The 25,538-nt window shown below is 39.5% G+C and overlaps 1 protein-coding gene across 1 annotated transcript; it reads left to right on the forward strand.

Annotated features, from left to right (window-relative positions):
• LOC108496212 (cytosolic phospholipase A2 epsilon-like) lies at positions 1-25,146 on the forward strand. Its single transcript, XM_017812723.1, has 20 exons — positions 1-27; positions 1,932-2,004; positions 9,833-9,969; positions 10,315-10,446; positions 11,683-11,723; positions 12,639-12,681; positions 13,257-13,320; positions 14,683-14,843; positions 15,057-15,149; positions 15,789-15,826; positions 16,367-16,523; positions 17,001-17,137; positions 17,634-17,856; positions 19,038-19,152; positions 19,865-20,002; positions 20,843-20,950; positions 21,769-21,960; positions 22,420-22,586; positions 23,863-24,046; positions 24,908-25,146. Exons 1-20 carry the CDS (start codon positions 1-3, stop codon positions 25,144-25,146), a joined length of 2,469 nt encoding a protein of 822 aa, XP_017668212.1.
• The last annotated feature ends 392 nt before the right edge of the window (positions 25,147-25,538 follow it).

Below are 25,538 nucleotides of genomic sequence, written 5' to 3' on the forward strand. Positions count from 1 at the left end.
ATGGGACTGTTCTACAGCAAAAGTGAGGTAAGAAAAGGCAAGAGGAGGCTCTGCAATGAGCTGAGCTGGCTGTCCATTGGTGGCAGATGGGACCTGCTGTAGGAGGTGGTGTTCTGACACTTGCAATTTGCTCTGAGAATTCTTCTTCAGCACCAAAGCTGAGAGCAAAGCAGGGCTGCTGTCTGGGTTTTGTGACTACTTTGTGTTTTGGCCTTCAGAAATGCAAAGACTTTAATGATGCAGTAATTTATCTATTTTGAAAATCCCCAATTAGAAAGAAAAAAAAAGATACCTTCTTGCTTCCACTGAATGAGGCTAGGCAAAACAACCCACTGAGGAAAAATAAATAGTTATCACTAATGTCAATGAGTGCATAGGAAAAGTCAGGAAACTAATATGACATGAGGTGTTAAATATAGTTCTCTCAAATTTGTGGCAGTTTTGGGTCATAAGGGAATGAATGGTAAGACATTGCACATTTTTATATATTTATCTATGTATTTGTTGCTGTGATACCCCCTGCTCTGTAGGTAGTGTGCATGAAATGTCTCTCATATGTGTTTGTTGCTTCACTACTTAGTTTTTCTCTTTCCTCTTTGCTCCCCTTGTTTTTTGGTGTAGTTTTGTTGGAGTTTTTTTAGGGTTTGTTTGTTTGTTGTTTGGATTTTGTGTGTGTGTTTGTTGTTGTTATTGTTTTGGGAGTTTTTTGTCATTTAGATCATTAAATGTGCAGTTTTTCCTCCTTTTATTCCTTTAAGAAGGATACTTATCTAGGGAAAAAAGTACCTCACCTTCAGCTCCTATATACTCATTAAGTACTCTTTTTGTCTGATCTTTGCTTAGGCTGAGAGAGAATGACAAAAACAAACCAGTTTCCTTGCAGGTTTTTTAAATGTCTTTTGATAACTACTTAGGTTTAGGTGGTTTCCCAAAATTAGAATCATATAATGGCTTGGGTTGGAAGGAACCTTAAAAATCATTTAGGTCCATCCCCCTCACCATGGGCCACCCACAAGACCAGGTTGCTCAGGGCCCCATCTTGTCTGGCCTTGAACACTTCCAGGGATGGGGCATCCACAAGTTCTCTGGGCAACCTGTCCCAGTGCCTCACCACCCTCTGGGTAAAGGATTTCTTCCTAATATCTAATCCAAATCTCTTCTTTTTTAGTTTAAGTCTGTTGCCCCTCATCCTATCACTATCTGTGTAAAAATGCGCTCTCCCTCTTTTTTATAACCCCCTTTAACTACAGGAGGGCTGCAAATATTTCCTTTGATACTTCCCTGAGAGTTTTGCTTACAGGAAGATTGGGTGAGCCGAATTATTCAGAGAGAAATAACTACAGAGCTGGGGCTCTCAGCCCTTCTGAGAAGTTTGGGATGGGTCTCTAAAAGGCACTTTTTAGGTCCTCGTTGTTTAAAACCCAGCACTGCTCTACATCAAGATTGGTATTATGTAGCTATAAATCAACTTATGAGCAGCATTGTTACACCATGATATCGTTACTAATTCCTGCCCTGCTAGGTTGTTTGCTGTTCATTGTGTAATATAGTGGATATATATGACATTCTGTGAATTTTCACAGACCAAGATGTGTGTCAGCTGTATTTTTAACACAGCAAGGTTCTCTATCACACATTTCTCTGAGATTGGTTGTAAGAGTCAGACACGTCAAACTAAGGGTTACCACAAGTTTTCTCAGATTGGGAAGTGGACAACATCAGAGGTTTGGTCTGTTATTGTACATTTTGTGTCTGTGGCCACACCTGGTTACAAACCTTCTGGGAAGAAGAAGACAATACTCAAGGAGGGACCTTGGTTTAGAAATGTTTTGTTGATTGGAACTGAAACACTTAATTCAGTGTTGTCCTTGATTATGCTTCTGTTCTTCCTTTCTGCCTGCTCATCCTATCCATTTTGTACTTTTCAACAGACAGAACCCTCTCCATGCAACTTGCTTACTGTAAAAGTCATACAGATGAAAAATGCCAGGAAAGCAGACTTGTGTGAGTATCTTTGGAGAAGCATCCTTGTGCTTGTAAAGCTACTCTGAATATTACCAAGTGTCACAAACACTACAGACTATTTATAAAAGGAGACAAACATTAGATGTGTGATCATGGTATGCTGAAGATGAGGTAGCACAGTCAGAAGATACTATTTATTCTTACATACTTGCCAATACAACACTGAAGTCTATCCACCAGTTGTAATGCAGAACATGTTTACACAGAATGGATAAAATGTTTCACATCTGGATCTGCAAATAAATTTTCTTTTGTTCACAGGAAAGACTGAATAAGAAATTCCATTCTATGGTTCCATCTTACTGTAATATCTAGCCTGTGTAACCCTGGGCCTATCACAGGATATTTTATGTGGGCTCAGGACTGCACACTTGACAGCTTATGGACTGTCAAATTTGATTCAGCCATAGGCACAGCCATGTTTCGAAACTTAATTGAGGGCTCACAGTTAGCTTTTTCTATTCTTAATTATTTTTACAAAATGCCCAGGAATATAGCTACATAAGTGTTTATTAATGGTCCATAAATGTCTGAACTGCAAAGCACTAGAAAAAAAGGTGTGAATGACAATCACCTCCAGTCTGAGAAGGTGACTGATTTTGTCTTGCATCTGTTCATTTATGCAAATAAAAAGGTCTGAATCCAGAAAGTTTGTATAGGAACAGGACAAAAGTAAAGTTTTTCAGTTAAAAAGATGCAAGACAAGATATCTTTTTGTGCCTTTCTAATGTGATTTGCTTCAAGTTCTGTGACAATTTCCCTAGAGACCATGTGAAGAAGAGTTTCTTGCTCCAGCATTTATTGAAGAGCAGTAAGATACTTTGTTGATGCTGAATGTATGGGGAAGAAGAATCTGTATGAACCTTCCCACTGGACTACTTCTACAGCCTAGAAAGGAGATTTGAAGCTCAGTTATAGTCTGGAGAGAAATCCCCTGCTACAGCTAAAACCTATTTGAATGTTCAAATATGCACACTGAACTGAAAGAGCGAGCTGTGGAAAACTACAGCCCTTAGGTATCTCCCCAGATAATCATGTTCTATTAAACCATCTGCATGATAATGAACTTACCAAACTTCCTCTCCACCTTTTTCTCATCTAGATCAATGCTTCTTGAAACTATTTTTTATTCTGAATGGAGTTTACTATGTTTTGATGCTGTCCTTTACAATATCAGAAAGCTTCTAGGACATGGGACAGGTACTGAAATGCTCAGGCATTTCTGCTTCCAGGTCCAAGTTATGTCCCACCAGCCCACAAAGCTTTTTAAAGGAGCAGTTAGAATGACAGATGTGATTTTGTAGTGCAGCACAGCATCTGAAGCAGCAGTAAAGCCAGAGCATGGGCTTTCCAGACTGAGGCTGTAACCTGACACTGTGAAGCATATACTGGATGTTGCCCACAAAACAGAACAACATTCACCACCAACACTGGCAAGCTATCCTCTCTTTGAAATGGAAGTATCAGTCAAAATATTGAGGAGAAAAAACAATTTGAAGAAAGAAAACAGAAAAAATGCTTGTAAAAGGTGAATGCTTTGCTTGTTGTGGACATTGATCCTGTGGGAAAAGAAAACCATACCAGTCAGGGCACACTGCCTTGCTTATGTTTAAATGTTGAATCTAGTTTTGACTGACAGCTGCTTAATTCCAATAACATTTGATTTTACTGAGCATAAAATTTGTGAGCAGTATTTACCAGAAAGATTTCCTTTAAAGCAGTTTGAGAACATGTTTTTCTGTGCAGCCAAGCTTGTAGAAGTTGTATATTTCATTGATAGTCTCTTTATCATATAAAATAAGCCTATATTTCAAAAGTTTTAATGAACTAATTTAATCTCTGCCTAATTTTATGGACAATGTAAAAACTAGTAAAAGTTACATATTTATAACTTTATAGGACTTTCACTGAGAAGCAGCAAAATGAGAGTCTTGAGATAAAAAAAAATGTGCAAAATTTTCCTGGTTTGCTTGTAAAACTGGGGGAATATTGTTGAGTTGATTCATTCATCTTTACAGTTCTATAGAGATGAGCTTGACACAGCCTTATGAAACTCAGAAGCATGTGGCCCTCCATCACAAGTGAAGTGGACTTCTTTACAGTACCATTTTCCTAACACTGATTTTTTTTTTTTCTAATTCTTTCTTTTCCCAGCTCTTTTTTTTTTGTTACTTTCCTTTTTATGCAAAATTTTGTATATAGAACAGGTTGTCAAGTGTCACCTATTTTTTCAGGTACCTTATTGATTTTTGATGTTTTAAACTGCTTCTTCTATCTCTTGCCAGTTGTGCCCAATCTTGCACTAGATTTCTGTAGAGTTTTTGGATCACTTTGTTTAATACTCATGTAGTGTCTAAGTAGTCTCCCAACCTGGTGTTAAAGTTTGACTTGACTATTGGTCTATCTTCTCCATTTTCCAAATAATGGAGATGGGGAAATTAATCCATTACAAGAGAATCTCAAAACCTCACTAACGTTCCTATGGAATAGATAACAGAAGACTTCTGGTGGAAGTTCAGTGCATAAGGGAATATTTTTATCTAAGACAACTTAAATTGTTTCATTCCGCCTTTTAAACCCTGACTTTTTAATGCACCATTGCACTATTCTGTGTTTTCTTCCCACTCATCCCTCAGTGTGTAATTTATAATAGTAATTTCCACTTGTGTATTGATGCATAGCTGATATCATTGATAACACCTGTTAATTTAGTTAATTTGTTTATGTTCTCCACATTCGTGTCTCTCACTGAGCACACCCACATCCCCATCAGGCTCATTAGGCCTCTTGATATTCCTCTGGGAACTTGCCAGTTCCCAGATTTGGGTGTGTGTCCCCTATGCATCCTAACTCCCTACTGGGGTGAGACTTCGATGTGCACCAATCCAACCCAGCCTTAAAAATACAGCTTTCTCTGCAGAGAACTTCAGATTTCAAACTCAGTCTCTCACAGACCTTGGACAACCACCACACCTCCAGAGCAAATAGAAGGACATGGCTTTTTGTTTGGGAACTCCCCTTGGTAGGAGATGACAAATGCTGGAAGTTTATGTGAGTTTCAGGTGGAAACTGGACAAGTCCATAGAAGAAAAAAATCCAGTGAAGATTGGCTCGTGAAGTGTCTGAATCTTAAATTGTGAGGGCTGAGTGAGCATTATATGATGTTTGCCCTCTTATACTCTTCCTTAGACACCCATCACTAAATGTGGGACATATTTACTTCTGGCACTGGTGGCTAACCTTAACAAGACCAAAGGTCCTTCCCTAAAAAAAAAGAAGTCAAAGGGACTAAAGAACAAGATACCGCAGAGAAACGAAATCATTAAGTGAAATTAACAAATGCAAAAGAAAAGAAAACACAGTATTAAGGGTATAAATAAAGTAAAAGCAGGCAAATGGATGGGGATACTGAGCTGAGCAATTTTAAGCCATCATTTCCTGCTTCCTGAAAACATCCAAGATCCCTCAGTGGCCTCAGTGCCTGTGGGCCCTAGACTAAAGGAACCTTGACTGGTGTTAAAAATATTCGTCAGCATTTTCTTAGTAAGAAAATTATATTTTTGAAGCTTTTACGGATTTTTTTTAATTATACTTTTTAATTTTGGAAATTTAAAGTTTTAGATTTTTTAATATAAGACATTAATTTGATACTATATTTTATAATATTATTAAGTATATTTTACATTTTTATAAATACATTTTTTTTACAGGATTGTAGTAGCAGTTCTGCCACAGATCAGTTTCTGCAAAGGCCCTTGAGATCCTGAAAAGAAATATAATCAGTGAAATACATTAGTGTTTGAGGGACTACGGTCCAATGTGATACTTATTGCAGGAACCTGCAGACTTCCTCTGGTGTTCTGTTCTTGTGCTGTTCTTATTGTTTCGTTGTTATTTATTACTTACTTCACCATTTAAGCACTTACAATTACGCACCAACAGCCTATTGTTCTAGGTGCTGCATGAAATACATTTATAAAATCAGAGGATGTGGACTGATAAAGCCCAACAAGGGAAAAACCGGGAAAGAAACAGTAAGGTTGTTTAGCAACACCTCAGCAAAGGGGTGTTTTAAGGAGGGGTGTAAATGAGACTACTGATACTGCTTTGGGATATTTATAAGGTGCTCCACCCAGTGTGAAGGGCAGGGTGGGAGAAAGTGTGGAAGCTTTATGTTGAAATTTAGCTATTAGAAGATTAATATTGAATGCTCCCTGGAGACAGGAACTGATCTCCCAGGACAGAATGAATTCTGATAGTCTGACTGTAAAGGGCCTTGAGAAGGATTGTGTTTACTTTCACGGAAGTAACTCACATTTTTATTTAAAAAAAAGAATATAAAAAAGTTTTAATTATGTAAATTATCTAATATTCTGTGCTCCAGGAAACAGCAATCCCGGCCTGTCCACTTGCCTTCAGCCAGGTATCTACTCACCTACACAGTATTTGAAGAAGAAAAATGCTTCTCTCAGCTGGTGATGATATTTTGTATTTTATAACTTGGATAGATCCGAATCCAGGGAGACCTGATCAAGATGATGATCAGGGCAAACAGTGTTTGAGACCACAGTTTTGGTTCAGATTCTTTCACTACAATAAGAAAAAAACTATACCATGACAGTAATGAAAAATCTACCCCCTAGAAATAGTGAACAGCTAAAGGTAGTCCAAGAGGAGAAGATGCTTGAGGCTTCTGCCCAAGTTACAGTGGGCTGGACATCGGATCAAAAAAGGAGGTGGAATGAATAATTTTTTCTTTGTTTAACCCTGCTTGAATTTGACCTCTCTCTGAGACAGGTGAGATTTCATCTTGAGCCAGAATTGCTGGTGCCCTACTGCTTGGGACACAGCATGATGCTGGGGCTATGGTGTTTTTTAGCATGTGTCATATTGCTGTAATGCTTTCTAATGGTAAAGCATAATTAAGATCCAGTCCTGCTATTAAACTGGAAGATAATTAGACACTTAGCATAATAACTGGACGAAGAGACCATGCTTTCATAAATACCTGCTGCCACACCTGCTTTTGGTAGGATATTGCCCCACAGTGATACCACAGCTGCTGCCCCAAGCATGTCTGATGGCTGTTCATGTGTCATGGCTGAGGGGAGGGACACAACAGGTCACTGTTGTGATGCTTTGTTGTCTGTATACTGTGTGAGTGTAATTGTTGTAGTTAGGTGTGGTTAGGCTTACATACCAGGGTGACAATGACTTTCTTGCATGTGGCTGGCAGTGGGAGCCTTGTATGTGTACGTGGAAAGGCAATGGGATATTGTGGAGTGACCAACCAGTTTAGGCACAGGATATGCTGTGGTTTGCCATTTCTCCCATCTGCTTGTACCTGGAACTGGTCAGGCAGAATATGGATCTGAGGTATCAGAGATGTATAAAAAAAGGTTCCTGGGTGTTTTAAGTGCCTCCCTCATAACATCTGGAAAATATGTCACAAACAAGAAGTAATTAGGTTTCAGAGGACACCTCTGAACTACAAAACACATCACCAAATGCATTTGGCAGATGGGAAGAGGGAAGCATGCTTGTTTAGTGACTGGGTCAGAAGTGCCCTAGAGAAAGTTGGAGATCTAAATGAGAAGTCAGAGCTCTGCTGTCTGACAGGTAGTTATTTCTTACAGGTGTATGACACAATGTTGTAGCAGAGAGTGATCAATTACAGAAAAAAAATAATTGATGGACTTTCAAAATAGTACTTTTTTTTCTTTGCAACAGAGTAGTCAGAGAATGTGTTGCTATTTGGGAAGTGTCAAGGAAATAAACTTTGGTTCACCCACAGCCTTATCCATTTGGGTCCTTCTGGTCCTTCTAGTGGGGACAAGAGCCAACAGCGATCTGTTCTAATGTCAGTCTGGATTTCCTAAGAGCCAAAAAAGATTTTCATATGGACATTTCCTGTATACACACAGAATTTTGAGAGCTATTAGAATTGTTAGAAGCTCAGGTGATGTCTATGCCTTTTGATATTTTTGTAGAATTCATATATCTTAGAGTATACAACAACTACTTTCATCAGTCAAAGTAGCTGTTTTTACATTCAGAGTTACTAAAAAAGAAATAAAGATGACTTAAGCCTCAGGGGAGATGGGGTGGGGGTCAGAAAAAGGCTGGCTTTGTTAACCCTTGAGTTGCAGATGGGGAGACAATAAAGGGCCGAGACAATTATTCTGTGTTTCCCCAAATCAGGTCTACCAGTAAAACTAAGTGTGACAACACTTAAGCCTATTCCACTACCATTCAAGTTTGTTTGCTACGCAACAGCAAGAATGCTGAGTACATGGCATTACAAATAGAGGAAATGCAATTCTAATAATGGAATTGGCATTTATGGGCAATACTCCTCATGCTATCTTTGCCACTTGTATATGTTGTCATCCCTAACCAAAAGATTGTGTTCTATAGGGTAATCATCCCTGACTTCTGAGTGTGGGTCCACGGGATTGTTAATCTCATTATTCACATTTGTCTTTTATTTCCTAACAATGATGACAAAATATATTAGCAGGTAGATTATTCTGATCTTAGAATGAAAGTGCTTGATGATATAAGCACTGCAGACTTCTCCTAATGACTGTTTCATACCAAAACTTTGGCCCTTAATGTCCATCACTTATGATGGAGCTCAGGTGGGAAGCTCAACCCTACAACTGGCCTCTTCAGCTGAGAAAGGAAAATAAAAAGACTAAAGCTGTCCTCACTACATCTGGGAACATTAAAATTGGTAGGGGAACTTTATGACCTGAACTCGCCTCCAGTGGAGGCAAAAGCAATGCAATTTCATGCAAAGAAGCCACATCAGCTCTCTCCTTGCTGTGAAACACAGACAAGCTTTCACCTACACATTTAGTGTTGCAAATACTTTTACTGTGCTGGCTGAGGCACAGAGATGCAGGTGAAAATAGTGACATTAAGCAATATATATTTTTATACAGCTTTACTGGTGAAACCCTGCCTCAGGACAGTTGCTTCTCAAAGCAAATGTTAGCCATCAAACTGTTCAACTTTTCAATGCTTTTCTTATCTGTGCTCATTCTAAACCACTTACAGAAGATTAAATTCAGTTCCTCTCATCTCCACAGCTCTTGAATTTTTTTCTTGAATTTTTTTTGTCTTGAAAATCTGTGCTGTTGAGGTCTGTGGTGCACTGTGTTCCCCCTTCTTTAAATTTCCAAAAAGGGAAGAAAACAGACTGAGAGCAGATACCTGGGTGGAAGACGTGTCTTCTGTGACAGCAGTGGGGCTTCATGGGAACCTTCAATGCAATGAGCACCTATCCCTGCTGCATTGGCAGCCAGAGGACTCAGAAAAAAGGAAGGATGCTCCAGAAGGTAGAAGAGACAAAACATAAATCTAGAGCTACTCTAGACATACTAAGGCAGGTTCATGCCTACCTGTGGAAGCCCAGTGTATAGAAGATGGGCTCTGTCCATTTGGTAGCCCCTATCACAGCTGCTAAGGTCCACAGTGCCCAGCCCTGTGGCATTGCTGTGTGTACGGGCCCATATCCATATGGATGGCTTTTCAGCAACGCAATTGCATATTTTGAGCATTTGTTATTTTTCCAGGAATTTAGAAAAAGTAATTCTCAAGAAAGCACGCTACCAGGCTTTCACAATAGTAAAGCAAGACAGTTGTCTAGCAGTGGCCTGATGGTACCCCACTTAGCTTGTTTGTCTGCATTCTGTGTATTGCTTTATGTACTGAGCTTAAAAATTCACACAGTGCATCACCTTATGGGGTACTAGATTGTTTCACTGATCCATTGTTTTCCTGCTTTCCCTCTCTTCAACAGTAACTCAGTCTGATTGCTATGTGAGCCTGAGCCTGCCAACAGCTTCAGTGCAGCATTTCCGCACCAAGACAGTCCAGAACAGCAAGAATCCAACATGGAATGAAACCTTCCACTTCACAATTCAGAGCCAGGTTAAGGTAAGAGTGCAGATACCTCCAGCTATTCTTACCAGATATCAAACACACCGTATAGCCCTTCCATTCTGTGGGTCTTTCTGAGTTCCCTTGAGAAGTATTCACACTTTCTTACTGTATTCACACTCTCTTGCTGTGCCTATTTAGCTTTTGATGGCTGGGTAAGACTGCATCTGCCTGCATAGCCAATAAAGTATGTAGAGAGCAACTGCAATGTTTATATTTTTTCATTCTTGAAATTCTTTCTCAACTTTGTTCAGCTAAAATAAAATATCTGTAGCATGTTATGTCTGTTAAACCTTTAATATTTAATTAATTAATTAATTAATTAATTAATTTTTATTCCAGAACATTCTGGAACTAAAAGTTTGTGATGAGGACAATGTAACTCAAGATGACCATCTCCTCACTGTATTCTTTGATGTCTCCAAAATCCAACTCGGGGAAAACATTCAGCTAAGTTTCCAGCTGAATCCACAGGTATGGATAAATTTCAAGGACAAAGAAAAGGGGGTGGAGTCAGGTGAGAATATGAGTATCTCAGCTTTCCTCTTATGTGTCCTATACAAGCCTTTCTTACTGTCCATACCTGAGTATGTCTGTCTGTTGCAGGGGTTCATACCTACAGTTGTTTCTGTAATTATGGCAAAATTTGGATGGTGCTTCTACAGAAAGAGCTGGCCAATGTAATTGGACTTAATTGTCTGTTTACTGTCCTTGATGTCAAAATGAGTTTACCCCATTAGTTTTGCAGTTGTAGCTGGTGGTTTTGAGCTCTGTGTTATGTTTTGCTAATACAAAAGTAATGATCTGTAGTCGTAAACCCAACCCCAGTATGGCTTTTAGCTAATTTAGAAAATGAACATAACACTTGCAGAACTGAATTATTTAAAAAATTGTGTTTTTCATCAGATCTCAATTTCGTGTGGTTGGGACAACTTCATAGTAAAGTTTCGAGGGCAATGTTTAGGCCTGGAAGGACTTGAGTGAACGTTGATTTGATTTGATACCTCTTTTGGAAAGGCTGGCTCTCCGTGCCACGTTCTCCTTAGTGCTTACACTGGGAGGGCAAGAAGGTCATGGGAATTGCACAAAAACCTCTAATGAGAAAGAAAATCTCAGGGACAAGCAATTACAAAAGATAAAGATGAGCACACAAAGAGTCTATGTGTACAGACTCCACCAAACCAAAGTGCACCCTCCAGAACACCCTGGGCTTCATACAGCCAAGTGTGCCACCATGTTACTGTGCCACCAGGCCCATCTGCATGAGTGAGTGAGGGCTGGGAGAGGGTTAGAATGATTTGTATGAACTGGAGAAATCCACTTTCACACATGCTAAGAATCAGTGGGGAGTGTGAGAACCCATGTGAGGAGAAAGAAAAGGGGAAATGTAAGTGGCCTGTGAAATAATGCAGGTGGGAGGTGGGAACCCAAGACTGCAGAAAGGGGGAACAGCCACCAAGAGGCCCTGTAGTATGTATTACGTGTGTCCTGCAAAGGTCTAAACTAGGAGTTTGCTAAATTAATGGATATGATGCTAGAAGTATGTGATACTAGAAGTATCCAAATACAACATGAATAAAATTGTGGCATATGCAGTAACAAGAGGTGGACACTGGCTTATAGAGAACTCTGAAGAGCACAGATTCCTGTACGGTATCTCTCTTTGCAGGCAGACCAACCTGCTGTGACTGTCTTTGTTTTCTTTTGCAGGGAAAAGAGGAGCTGGAGGTTGAATTCACAATGGAGAGCAGGTGCGTGAGGTGAAATAGGCAACAAAATATAAGGCAGAGACATCAGGTTACTGATAGAAAGCATAGTTTACACATGCAGCCCCCTAACACTGTCACCACCTGAATAAAGCAGAGGGTAGATTTCGGTGTTCAGGAAACACCTTGTAGAGCATTTAATGGAGAAGGGGTGCATGACCATGCATGATGTGCATGCTTCTACACTGGGCATCCAGACATAGAGAAAAGCAAGCACAAGTGCTGATGGGGGCATAGAGATGTCTCTGATGAGAGAAGGAAATTATAAGTTTAAAACCCTTCTTTCTCCTTACTTGTGGGATCCCAGATATTTTCTTTGTCATAAGATTACGGGAAAATGATACTTGGAATTTGTTTTAGGAATAGATTAAAAATTTTTTTTACTGTGTTTCTGTGCTGACTGTGCAGTTAATGGAGAGAATGATGTAGATCAGTCTTAGTGCTGCTGTTGGTTTTTAAGGTACCATCATTTGATGGTATTTTTTTCTTTTTTAAATGAAATGTTGGATGAATTCACCAGCTTTTTAGCTCTGATTCCACAGATTTGAACTGAACGATATGGGGCAATAGTGTAATTATGCCTGTAAATATGCCATCCCTGTGTAAATTTTCTTCAGTGTGTCAGGACACAATCCTGCCTGATACAGTGAGGACCTCCTCTGTTCAGCACTTGTCCATAAATTGTTTGAAGTTCAGACTCAAGCCTGTGAGAGGCAAAATGGATTGAATGTGCAGGTTGAATTTCTGATACTGTTTGTCCATGCTGCCTGTCCGAAGATGGACTTTTAAAGATAGAGATAATGAAATAACCATTAAAGAAGAGTTAAAAAAAAAAAAAAGAATAAAGAAAAAGAAGAGTGTGTTGGTTTTGAATTGGTTGTTTTCCATTTTGTCTTTCAGTCCAGATCCTCCTGAAAACATTGTTACTAATGGAGTTTTAGTGGTAATTTTTATTTCATAATCTTTTTCCCTGCTATATAAGAATGTTTATTGCAAAGCTAGTATTAAAGGTACCAGGCAGTTGCTCCATATGGTGGCATGAAGGCATTGACCAAGAGGCAGGCTAAAGCTGGTGTTAGCTCTGGCTTTCCCATGCGGTCCCAGATAGTGACTCATGCTGGGAGAGGCTGAAGCTGCGAAAACTGTGAGCTGCTGCCAGCGCTTGCCTAAACTGAGCTGGGCTCAGGTGTGTGACATCCCTCCATCTGCCCAGGGACAGCTTGGCTGAGCATTGTTTGGAGAGTCTTCTCCTGTGGCCAGTCCTCTCCCAGGCCCTTGCAGGGCTGCTCCTCCAGGTAGAAGCAAGTATATCCTTCCTCTTTCCTCATCTCTATGTGATCTGTTATTTCCCATGTGGAAGCCTGATCCCATCTCCCTAGACCTGGTAGGGGGATTACAGTCTGGCATCACCTCTCCCTTGAGGTGCATGCCCTGAGACCTATGTTCCAAGGGATTGGAGGAGGCAGAGCTCTACTGGTAGCAAATGCCTTTATCTCTTGCCCTGGTTGTCTCTTACAGTCCCGTGAAGTTTCCTGTTTGGAGGTGCAGGTGAACGGTGGGAGGATGAGGAAGGACACTATGGGTGAGCCTTTCACTGACTTAATGAGGAAATCTGGTTGCCACTTTATGGTGAAAGCACTTAGTGTTTTACGCTTGAACATCCTAGTTTAAAAATATTTAAGGTGCCAGACAAAATGCCACTGATGCCAGTGGCCTGTGGAGGGGGTTGTAGTTGATCAAAAATATACAAATTATCCCAGAATGTGGTGTGATGAGCACGTGGTCTAATTTCCCCACAAAATATTTTCCTCTGCAATAACATCTTGCCAGATGCTTGCAATTTTCCAAAGTGTTTGTGCAAGTGATTGAATTTTTTTGAGTCCTACACTCAAGCTAACTCCTGTTGTTTCTGGATTCTGAGAAAAAGGAAATGGGCAGAAAGAGGATTAGGCCTCTTTTACCATTTAACTTAATAAAATTTTTTAGGTATAACAATATTAAACATGCCACTAGTGAAACACAAGACTCACAGTATATTTGCAGAGACATTTGTTGCACATTTCAAGCAGTGTATCACTACCATGTCAAGTCCAGACCTGTGGAATTGTGTACCTCCTACGCAACTTTTCAAACATCTCATTCTGACATCTCCTTATGACCTCAATTCAGCACACTGCTTAAGCACGTGGATGATCCAGCTGAACTCAGCTGTCACAGTGAAAAAGTTTGATAGATGTGACTGAAGATGCTTGAGTGGGATAATTCTTTTGAAGGTTGATTATATACTTTGGAGTGTGTGGATTTACAGAGTATATTTCACCTTGAACTTAGGCTGATATTCTATGTAAAGACCATTTTTAATTACTTGAACAGACATATCTGAGGCTTACTGCATGAAGACAGAAAACCACCAGACACTATTTTTGTAAGTGCTAGAAATATTTCAAAAGAAATATTACAGGTTGAAGGAAAGGAAAACATAATAGAGGGACTGAGATTTTACTGATTCCAGAGAGAGTTTTTCTCTGCTACAAAACCCCATGTTTTTTCCACCAAGTCTAGAATTTTCAAAACATCTCAGCAATAAGACAGTATGCAATACTAAAATATTTTTCTGGTATAATACTAAGGTATTTTGAAAATTTCAGAAGAGAGTGTGATTTTCCCCCAAAACTATTATCAGCTGTGAGTCCTTACCTAATGAATACAGCAGTAGTCTCAGCAATCACATATATATGTAAGTGCAGTAGTGCTAAAGCTATATGGCGCCTTCTGCACACCAGCTCTAAAGCTGAAACCCTCAGACGAGTCAGTCTATTTATTTTTCCTATAATTTGGGTGTCAAAATGAAGTAATTACTTAAGAAAAACATATGTTACATTACTGTGCAAAGAAATTACCCCAATTTTTTGAAGAACTTAAGTTTGAAACACCTTTGCTTCAGAGAGAAAGTTTGCGTTAACCGTAGACGGGTCATATGAAGGAACCCAGACCCACACACTGAGCTCCTGTCTCTGCCCGACCTCCCCGGCCAGGTTCCACTACATCAAGTACAGTCAGTCGGCGCTCACTGTGGCTCTACCACGGCGGAGGCATCTCAGCAGGGTACGTAATTGCCACTAACACATAGCTGGCTATTTGCTGTGTATTTCTTTGGGGACCACTAAGATCTGAGTGCTTGTGCAGATCTGTGTATGTAGGGAATTGATAAGTGCATGCATGCAAGTGAGACAGGAGACTGCTTTTACTTTTTTTTCTCCTTTTTTTTGTATAATAGGTAACTGTCTTGTTTATTTTTTCTCTCATCCGTTTTTCCAGTCTACATCAAGTCAAAATGAAAGGGATATGAACGAGTCTGTGACTCTACCTCTAAACTCACTTCCTATACAAGAGAAAATAACAATAGCAGAGGTGAGAACAAATCTTTCCTAACACAAAGTAGCCCAACACCATCAGTTTGATGAATGATTAGTCTTACAGTTCAGTGATTCAGTTCCTGTGAGACATGAAGCATGCTACAGTATAAGGTGTGAAAGACAGTCACTCTGCAATTATGCAATATTTATTTTTTCTTTTATTGTGCACGTGGTTCCAGTCATACCCTGTGTAATCCTGTTCTGAGTTTAAACTAACTTCCTCGGGACATGTCTAATATGTTTGTTCATCAACATAGTATGTGAGCTAACAGTAATGGATATGACAAGTAAGATATACATTTGCAAAGGGAATGCTTGAAGCAGAAGATCAAACAGAGAACATCCATATGTGTGTGGTTCAGATGTCCAGCTTTCCGTGACCCTCCCAGAAAATGAAGGTTAAATTATGAGAAACTGAGGAGCCCTAAGCCCACCTAGCTCCTGTGAATGGCCCATTTCTACTCAACTCAGGCAGTGCTGGAGCTTGTTAATATCTCTCACAGCCCAGACCATTGCTGGCCAGATTCTCCAGCTATGTTTCATACTTCCAAGACAGGGAAACTCAGGCCCTAGATGGAATAGGGAAGGAAGGCACAGGTTACACTGCTTACACTGTCTGTATTGTGATTTTCAGGACAGGACAATTGACTTGTACACAAAGGCAAATGAATGGTAAGTGAGTCTCCAGCAAGACCTGATCCACTAACTAGGAGACATTTGCTCCTACACAAAGCTCATTTGAAATCAGAGGGGGCTGTGCAAGTCCAGTTCTAAGCAGATATGTGAGTTCATTATTTGCCAGGTTTTCCTTTTCACATTGATGGTGAATTAAATCATGAGTCCCTTTTCCTCCAAATTTCCAAACTGCTAGTGCATCTCAGTAATAGATCTTGATTTGTGTGCACTACTGTGCCCACAGATGGATAGAGCAGCTTTGCAAAGAAATGATTTTTCTGAATTATACAAGTTACTTCAAGACATAGTAGCTGTTTCCCTATTCAACTGCAATGCCTGTTGACAGTGGTTGCCTAGTTATAGGCACATATGGCAGCAACTATTGAAACTTGAAAAAATAATTATATGAGCAAATAAAACTAGAAGTGTGTTGTTCTTTCTCATTTATTATGTTATACTGTCCACAATCTGGTCTGTAAACACACACAAGCACAGCTGGAGGTGTCCACAATAAGAACATTTTTGCCCTGGTCACAGGACTCAGGGTCTGTGTTTCAGGCCAAGAAACCTAGATGCCCGCTTGGGGTTCGACCTCTGCACTGATGAACAGAATTTCCTGCAAAACCGGAGGAAGGTGGTTGCTGCTGCACTAAAAGATGTTCTTCATTTGGAGGAAGAGCTGCAAGAGCATGAGGTAATCAGGAAGGGTACTGTTGGCGGATTTTTCTCTCTCCTTTCTCTCAGGCCTGGAGATAAGAAGTGATTTTTTACCTGCATCTGAATGAGTGAGGACCTTTGACAGGAGCTTCTCTTCCAGGGTGCTGTTTGCCACCAGAATGATCTCAACTGGACAGTTCAGCTGTCTGTTTGGATGACCAGAACTTCTGTTTCTAGTTGGCTTTCAAATGAATCATTTGAAGGAGCTTCAAACCAATAGGTTTGGCCTGTGTTTCATAAAAATCCTTCCTGAAGTGCCAAGATCTAATATATTCCACAGGGATGCCCTGCAGCTTTATAGAGCAGTGTTGCTTTATCTCTAATGTATGTGTTTATTTTACTAGTGTTTGGATGTTACTTTTGCATTTCTGTAATCTTTTGACATTGTTTGTTTCTTAATGCCACTTTTCCATCTATGTTTTCTTCTCTTTTTTTTTTTTTTTGTCTTGAACAGGTGCCTATAGTGGCTGTGACCACAGCAGGATGTGGGATAAGAGCACTCACTGGCATGTATGGCAGCATTTTGGGCCTTCAAAAGTTGCGTGTTCTGGATTGTATTTCATACATCAGTGGCTCATCTGGCACAACATGGTGAGGAGACATTTTGATACTGTTGCTTGGAGTTTGTTGTGTTAAGAAAAATCCATGCTGTCTTGGTCTCAGGGTAAAGGTGGTGAATTGAATTATTGCTTCCATCTTTGGGCTATTAATGCCAAGGTCATCTATGAAAGGACTGTTGTACATCATACATTTAGTGTCACTGAAGTAACCTATCCCTAACCAAAAGAGTAGACTTTATTGGAAGGGCAAACATCCTTAATCCTGTGCAAAAATGATGCTTTATGATTATTTACTGTTGGACAGAAACAGCACAGACAGCTCGTGTAGATGCATGTGTTGGATCCCAGATCAAGTGATTTTTGACTAGTTGCCTTTAGACTTGCATTTCTGCTCAAAGTAAGCTCAAAGAGGAGAGTAACTAAAAGATAAAATATTAAGTGCCCAAAGCTCTGCAAAGTGTATTCTCTGAGCTTCAAAAGGATCTTGTTCATTTTCCCCTGCTTTCCATCATGTTTCCTGCCTGCAGGACAATGACAAAGCTATATGAAGATGCTGATTGGTCACGTAAGGATCTCGGAGAAATAATTATTGAAGCACGGAAGCAAGCAGCCAAGTGCAAGATGGGGGCTTTTTGCTTGAAAAGTCTAAGGAATTATTACAGAGAGCTGAGCCAAAGGACCCAAGCAGGACATAAAACCTCTTTTATTGATCTCTGGGGGCTCATGATTGAATCCATGTTGAATGATGGGGTAATGTCTATACATCTTTCTTCTCATAAAGTTGTTGACTTAATATTTATGACCATTACAAGAAATTAAAGCCGTAGGAAGAGAACCTGGTCAATAACACTGTAGTTGGTATGCAGGCAGAACACCACTTAGTTACATTAATAACTTGGAGATAGATTATGTCTACACTGGAGCCTAAAGTGTCATAGAATGTAACATAGAAATGCTCAGACTAGCTCTAAAGTAACCAACTAATTAACACTGTATCTGTCCAAGAAAATTTTGAGTTTCTTAGGTGCTTTTTATGGCCCCATGTTTTTATCTCTCCACTGCTGCAATATTTACACTAGCTGCACTCATAACTTGAATGTACTGCAGATGTACCTCATATGTACAGAACTTTGGGATTTAGTGATAAGAAACTATATAGATCCAGAGCTCCTGAGACATCTTAACTGCCAAAACTATGACTTTGTAGGTGCCTTTCAGCCACTTTGAATTTGATCTCTCCGGACCTCCAGTTTCTAATTTTGTTGTAATGACACAAGCAAAACCTTCCATGTAAACTAGAAGCCTGACAATAGCTGGAGAAAAAGCTATTTTATTTTTACATCCTGTAAACATGGTTTATGTTTTGTCTAGAGGAAACAGATAAAACTAAAAAATCTCATTTCATATCATATTTCACACTGTATTTCAAACCTCAGTGTTGCATAGCAAAATTTTCTAGAATTTAATTTGGTTGAAGTATACTCAAAATCTCCATTTCATGTATAAGTTTTTAGTATTGGACAGCTCAAGGATTTTTCTTCTGTGGATGTTAACTTTCAATATAGCATTTAAAAAAAAGATTAGAAGGATCATTAACATGCTGCCTTGAAGAACCCTTATGATTAACAGATGAAGTATATGATAACAGCTGAATTACTCAGATCTGCCCTGTTTGTTGACTTACATTTAAAAATGTAAAGCTAGAAGCATGTGAAGCAACTCATTGCTGTCAATGTATACAGAATGCAAAACATGAATGGTTATCTTAGCAGAAATTATTCCTGCTAACATGATTTTCTTGTCCTCTGTTATTCAAGCACATGGAATTAAATTCAGGATGACATTTAGGAAAATCATATGTCAGATTTTATAAGCTGATGTCTTTAAAGAATTGATCATCAACTAACTCTTCAGGTTTTTTCCAAATCCAGAAAAGCCACCACAGACTTTCTGATCAACGTCAGGCAGTGAATCAAGGTCAGAACCCTCTGCCCATCTACCTCGCCCTGAATGTCAAGGACAAAGTTGCCACCAAAGATTTTAGAGGTAATGTTTCAAATCTGAAAAAGAGCTATATTTTCAACTAGGGAGATACACTGTGGGGATACTGTAAATCATGATGAATTGTTTTAAATTCTCATTCAAAGCCACTAGAAGTACTGTTCCAAAATGTAAAGAGTAACTGAGCAGCCACGGAATAGACAGTGACAGTTCAGTATTTTGTAAACTCTCTTGGCACGTGACTGTGCATATTCAGATATTAATTTCAGACTAATAACACAACATAATTCTGTGACACAGTCTCAGGACTGCTAAGAATTCTTAAAGAAAGGGATTCACTGGACCTTTATATTTGCTTAATGTATGTTCTTGTCCATGGCAGGAGGGTTGAAATTAGATGATCTTTAAGGTCCGTTCCAACCTAAGCATTCTATGATTCTATGTTTTTAATGCTTGGCTAAAGGCAATAAAAGCAATAGAAATCAATCTGTGTTCTAGTCCACCCTTCATGAGAAACATTTGCACTCACTAAATAAAAAGAAAGAAGAATTAAAATTTTCCCTTAGTCATGACATTGCTCTTTCGCAAACTCATAGATAGTGAGATAGTTGGTTAAGTGGCTGTCAGCAGGGTTTACTCAGGACATGTGCTAAGCCAGCTTACCCGCAAGAGCTGACACCTGAAAAGTTTATTCCAAGACTGGCAACTGCACTCTTTTCAGTAGTGGAGCTAACGTTGTTGGTGCATGTGTTGGCAGAGTGGGTGGAGTTCACACCATACGAGGTGGGCTTCCTGAAGTATGGCGCCTTCATTCGTGCAGAGGATTTTGGCAGTGAGTTCTTCATGGGGCGCCTGATGAAGAAGCTCCCTGAGTCCCGAATCTGTTTCATGCAAGGTGACTCACCAGCCTGGGGGATTGGCAAGATTTTAATACAAACACCAATAATTTGGGAAATTAGTCCCCAGAAACCTGTTATGCACGTGGAAGCATAGGTACCAGGTCAGTCAGCTGACAGACTCCTCAGGGAAGTGGTCACAGCACCAAGCCTGACAGGGTTCAAGATGAGTTTGACCAATGCTCTCAGGCACATGGTGTAATTTTTAGGGTTGTCTTGTGCAGGGCCAGGAGTTGGATTTCATGATCTTTGTGGATCCCTTCCAACTCAGGATATTCCATAATTCTATGTTTCCTGAGACTCATTCAACTACCCTTGCTAGCAAAGGTGGTTTCATCATTTGGACTATGATAAAATGAAACTAAAATAACAAATAAGTTGTCATGTACCTTTGTGAGTGCTTTTGAGGCATCACTATTTCCCATAACTTGCAAAAAATTTTCGAAGTTGGAAATCTATGAAATTTTGTGGAAGCTAATGGAAAAGTTAAAAAGAAAAAAATGGAGCAAGAAAGACGGTAATCAGAGAAGGAGCTAGCTGAAAATATTCCTTTATCAACAGAAAAAGGAAATGAAAACAGGAAAATGACGATGTAAAATTAAAAAAAAAGATGTTCCATATAAACATAGTGGGAGGGAAAAGATTTTGAATTTATTTCTGAAATAAGTTTACCTTTGGAGTTTGATCTATCACTGAAATAGGTGTCTGGACTTGTGCAAAAATTGCATAGAAATATGAAAAAGTTACAGAAGAGCTGCAGAAGGAACAGAAGGCAGTTTTAAAAAGAACTTAATTGTGTTTACCTCAACACTACTTATTATGTCTCTCCCACTTTCTAGGAATGTGGAGTAGTATCTTCTCCAAAAACCTCTTGGATGCCTGGCACGCAGCTGACAATTCAGAGGACTTCTGGCACAGGTGGACCCAAGACAAAGTGACTGAAATAGGTAAATAAAAGTACCCTCCTCTAGGCCCCTCTAGCAGGCTAACGGCACTCACATTTCTCATTTTTTGAGTTTTTCTGTCATCCTGTTGCTCTCAGTCTCTGGGTATGGGACACACCAGAAAAATCAAGTGATTTGATTTTACTGAATAGTCAGTGCTTTGCATAAATAGTGAGACTGTGATAAGAAGGAAAGGCACCATCAGACAGGCCTTGGTGCAAAGGAGATAGGGATGGATACATAAGGTGGTCCCTAAAGTGTTGTGTTTAAAAGGCTTGAAAGAAATACTTCTGTCAAAGCCTCATGTCAAAGCCTTCTGTCAAAGCCTATTTTTCAGCCAGAGAGAAGCTTGAGTGTTCCTGTTTCAACATCTATTTGCCCTACACAGCACATCCCTCTCTCAAAATCTAACTAAACCAAAAGACTTAGTAGAGGTCAAATGAAGTAAATGTAGTGAAACTCTGTTACATCAGCTGAGAGAGGCAGCTCCATACTTAAAGACCATTTCTTGACAATACTCATGAGCATCTTCATGTTAAAATTCAAGCAAAGCCAGTGAACACACTTATGTCCCATTCCTGTGGACCATGTTTTCAGAAAAAAAAAACCTCCAAACTTTATGCTTGGATTTATATAAATAATTTGCAATTTTCTGTTGAATTCAGGTGTCCACACCTGAACCAACTAGAACTATCACAATGCCAAGAGCTGGGAACACATGATTACTATTGGTACAGAAGACATTTCTCCTCTCTGTGTCTAGCCTCTTCTTATTTGTGGTTATAATTCAGTTGCATGTCATTTATGCCATGTACCTCTAGAGGAACAACCAGACTTGCCTGAGAAGCCATATGAGATGGCCACGTGCGTTTTCACTCCTACGAGCGGCCTCTCCACAACTCTCCGGGATATCCTGACAGATCGCCCTGCTGTCTCCAAGTACCACAACTTCCTAAGAGGCCTCCAGATGCACAATGAGTATATCCAGCATGAACATTTCACAAAATGGAAAGGTATGGTCAGCTCTCCTGCCTACATGTCTCAGCAGTCATTGTGGCAGGCGCAGGGGCTGGGAACTAGTGAGAGACATTTGTATGTCCTGAAGAGAATTGAATGAGTTTTATGTTTACTGACAGGAGGGAGAACTGAGTAACTCCTCACACCTTTCACTTTCAATAATACAGCTGTTCAGTTTCTGGGTCATTTTGGTACTGGAAGTCCTCAATGGGATGAAAAATGCTAGAGTGGGGCTCTGGACATAGGCAACATCTGCCTAGGGTTTGGTGCAGTTCATGGGTTTAGAAACACTAACAAAATGTGAGTGGAGAGGGTGAAGGAGCTTTAGGATTGCTGCATGCTACCCTAAAGCAAAGGAAGATTCTGGATGGGAGGGAAGCTCACCTTCCTTTTGCTTTCTAACTTGACAGATATCTCTGCAGTTTGCTAATAGCTCTGAATCTTCTACTCTTTAGACACTTTGCTAGACACCTGTCCTAATGACCTGAGAGGCAACTCAGAACACTTGGAGCTGGTGGATGCAGCTTTCTTCTTTGAAACCAGTTACCCACCCCTTATGAGACCAGAGCGGAAAGTGGATGTCATCATACACTTAAATTACACAGGGGGATCACAGACTTTGGTGAGAAGTCTCAAAACTGTTTTTGTTTAGTAACAGCTTTTCCTTTGCTCTTCACAACTTTTAGACAGGTGTCTATAAAACGTGGAACTTAGTGGAATTTAGTTACATGCTGTTTGTAAATCTCAAAAGAGGAATGGAAATTTATAGAGAAGAAAATATCTCTATTTTTCTCAAACTACTTTTGAAATAGCCCTAAGTGCTTCACAAGTGAAATATAGAGCAGCATAGTGAAGTTATGAAGGTCAAGCTGCAACTTCTGTTATAGTTATATGTAAGATTTAATAATGCAAATATAGCTGGAAAAACTTAGTGATTCGGATGCTGAATTTAATCTGTACTTTGCTTAAGCATGTAAAATTTTATTTGTCTTTTTATATTAACATGTGATTTACTAGCTGTCCAGGAACAACCCAGTAAGTGAAGAATTTCCTCATCTTTTTCTTTTAACAAATACAGTTTTTCTTCTTGAATAGTGGACTTTAAACAAGATATCAAATGCATTTACTATGTTTGCAGGAATCTGATTTGGTTAAAATGGTTACATAGATTTTGAAAGTGATATTGCACACATAAACAGACAGATTTAGACTTCAAAATATAGACTTGTAATTGTAAACTGACCCTGAGGGACACCACTGAAAACACAAATTTCACTGGTTAAGGTTCTGTCATTTTTTTGAGTGGAAGAGACTTTAATGGTGCTCTTACACTGTGAAGCCACATAAAAAATACTAGTCTCTGTAGTGCAGCTGAAAAAAAATATATTGCACTACGGTTTTTTCTTGTACTCAGAATTCTTTTGGAAATATTTAATTCCAACTGAGGTGATAGTATTTTGTTAGATAATTTAACAAAGTTGGTCATCACAAATGAGCTTTCTGATGAATGTTTTTAGTGCTATATTTTGAGGTCTAAAATATGTTAGCTTGAAATCTCATTTCTGAAATTCAGGGTTATAGAAATGGGTAGGGTGGTCTCAAAACCCTACTAAAATCTATTGAGGTCAATGGACAAGTTTATACTGCTATATAAACAGATAATGTGACTGTGAATCTTACTGTCTTGGACTGCAAATTTAGTTAAGACTGTTTCCAAATGTCTCCTCAGGCAACAGAAAAGCAGTCCCTGGGGCTACAGGTGCTCACATTACTGCTGGTTGTCCAGTGCTCTCAGTCTGTTTTTTGTGCAATTTGGCATGAATTACCAGGCTTTGGCAGCAGTCTGATCTTGGGTATCTTCTCTGTTCCTTATGCTGCTGCTGTTGGGCCACAACCAGCCCCTGGAGCAGGCTTGCACGTACTTCGCAGAGCAGGGAATTCCATTTCCCTGCATTGGACTGAAGGATGACGAGAAGAACCTGAAAGAGTGTTACATGTTTGATGGTGCAGACACCCCAGGAGCTCCTCTGCTGCTTTATTTTCCATTAGTGAATGATACCTTTCAAAGATATGTAGCACCTGGTAAGTTAACAGTACACAGATAATTTTAATGATTCAGTGAGCTTTCTCGCTCTCTGGGTGCTTTTTCCTCATCCCAATACAAAACTCCTTTGTTTGCTTGTTCCTACTAGCGATTATACTGCAAAATGTGATGATTCAAACTGTTTGCAAAATCTGGTGAAATCTTGTGCATAATTTTAGTTTGAGTCTTAATGTAATTCAGTGAAAGAAGGAACGTGTTCCTCAATTAGAGGAATGGAAACTACTTTTTCCTTGTAATTTCCAAATGTTTACTTTAATGTGTAGAACAAAGCATATTTTTCAGATTATGTATTTTTATGACAGTCAGATCTAGGGGAGAATCACAGTATAGAATGGTTCTGTGGAGTACCACTGTGCTTTCTATTTAGGCCATTTAATGTGTTGGTTGACTATGCTGGAAAATCAAAGCAATAGTACATAAAGTGATATGTACTGTGTCCTTCTGGGTGAGTATTTGAGACATTGCTTTTATGATGATTTCCAAGGCTACTAATATTCTGCTTCCTCCTGTCCTGTGTATCTCTTTATTCCTTTTAGTTTGTACTGCACTCAAGAATGTGCAGCATAAGACGTGAGCACTAGTGACCACATAAAATGATGTGCCATGAACTGACCAGTAGAAGGTGCTGATTGCAATGGAATGACGTTTAGTGACACCACTGTTTGTGTTTTCCATTCCAATAGGCTTTGTTCAGAAGTAGATTTTTTAGAGAGCATAGCACTGCACTTGTCATCATAGTAATTGCACCTGTGATCTCTCCTAGTTATTCTTGATGTATTCTATCAGAGTATGGTATTTCTGTGGGACTGTACAAACACATTCCTTTTTTCCTTTGACAGGCATGTCACGTACTGCTGCTGAAATGGAACAGGGCAAGATTGATATCTCCAGTTTCTGCTCTCCATACTCAACCAGAGAGGTCTCACTGAAAGCAGAAGATTTCAACAAGCTCCTGAAGCTGACTAATTACAACATCATGAATAATGAGAACATGATTCTTCAGGCCTTGCGTATGGCTGTGGCACGGAAGAAACAAGCCCTTAGCCAGCCAGTATCACAAGCACAGCCCTCTGCTTGAATAGCATTTTCCTCTCCCTTCCTAAATATTTACTGTGATAGTACATGTGATAGCTACTTCACTGTGCTTGACAGGGGCCATCTCCTTCTAAGTAAACTTCTCAAAAATGAAAACTTGAAGTGTTTGTTTCCAAGCCATGTAGTTTAATTTATTAAGCAGTACTTGCTTTCTGATTCAGAGCTGTAGTATCAAACACAGCACTCTGTGTTGTTAACCCCATCTCACTGTGATGTTCAAGAGGCAAAAATTCAGCTGTGTGTGATAGGGAAATAGTTTAGCATTCTCTGTCTGCAACCTCCTATTGTCTTGGTGGCTAGTTGCTAATATTTTTGCATATGCAAAATATTCCAGCACTTCATTGAGACTATTGGTAGCAAGTCCATAAAGCCCTC

This window comes from Lepidothrix coronata, unplaced genomic scaffold (genome assembly GCF_001604755.1).
Source record: "Lepidothrix coronata isolate B3197 unplaced genomic scaffold, Lepidothrix_coronata-1.0 Scaffold1, whole genome shotgun sequence".
Taxonomy (NCBI): Eukaryota; Metazoa; Chordata; class Aves; order Passeriformes; family Pipridae; genus Lepidothrix; species Lepidothrix coronata.

Coding starts and splice junctions, on each gene's coding strand:
- LOC108496212 (XM_017812723.1), top strand. CDS start 1: ATGGGACTGTTCTACAGCAAAAGTGAG. Junction 11,724..12,638: donor GAATTCACAATGGAGAGCAG/GTGCGTGAGGTG, acceptor TTTGTCTTTCAG/TCCAGATCCTCCTGAAAACA. Junction 16,524..17,000: donor AAGAGCTGCAAGAGCATGAG/GTAATCAGGAAG, acceptor TGTCTTGAACAG/GTGCCTATAGTGGCTGTGAC.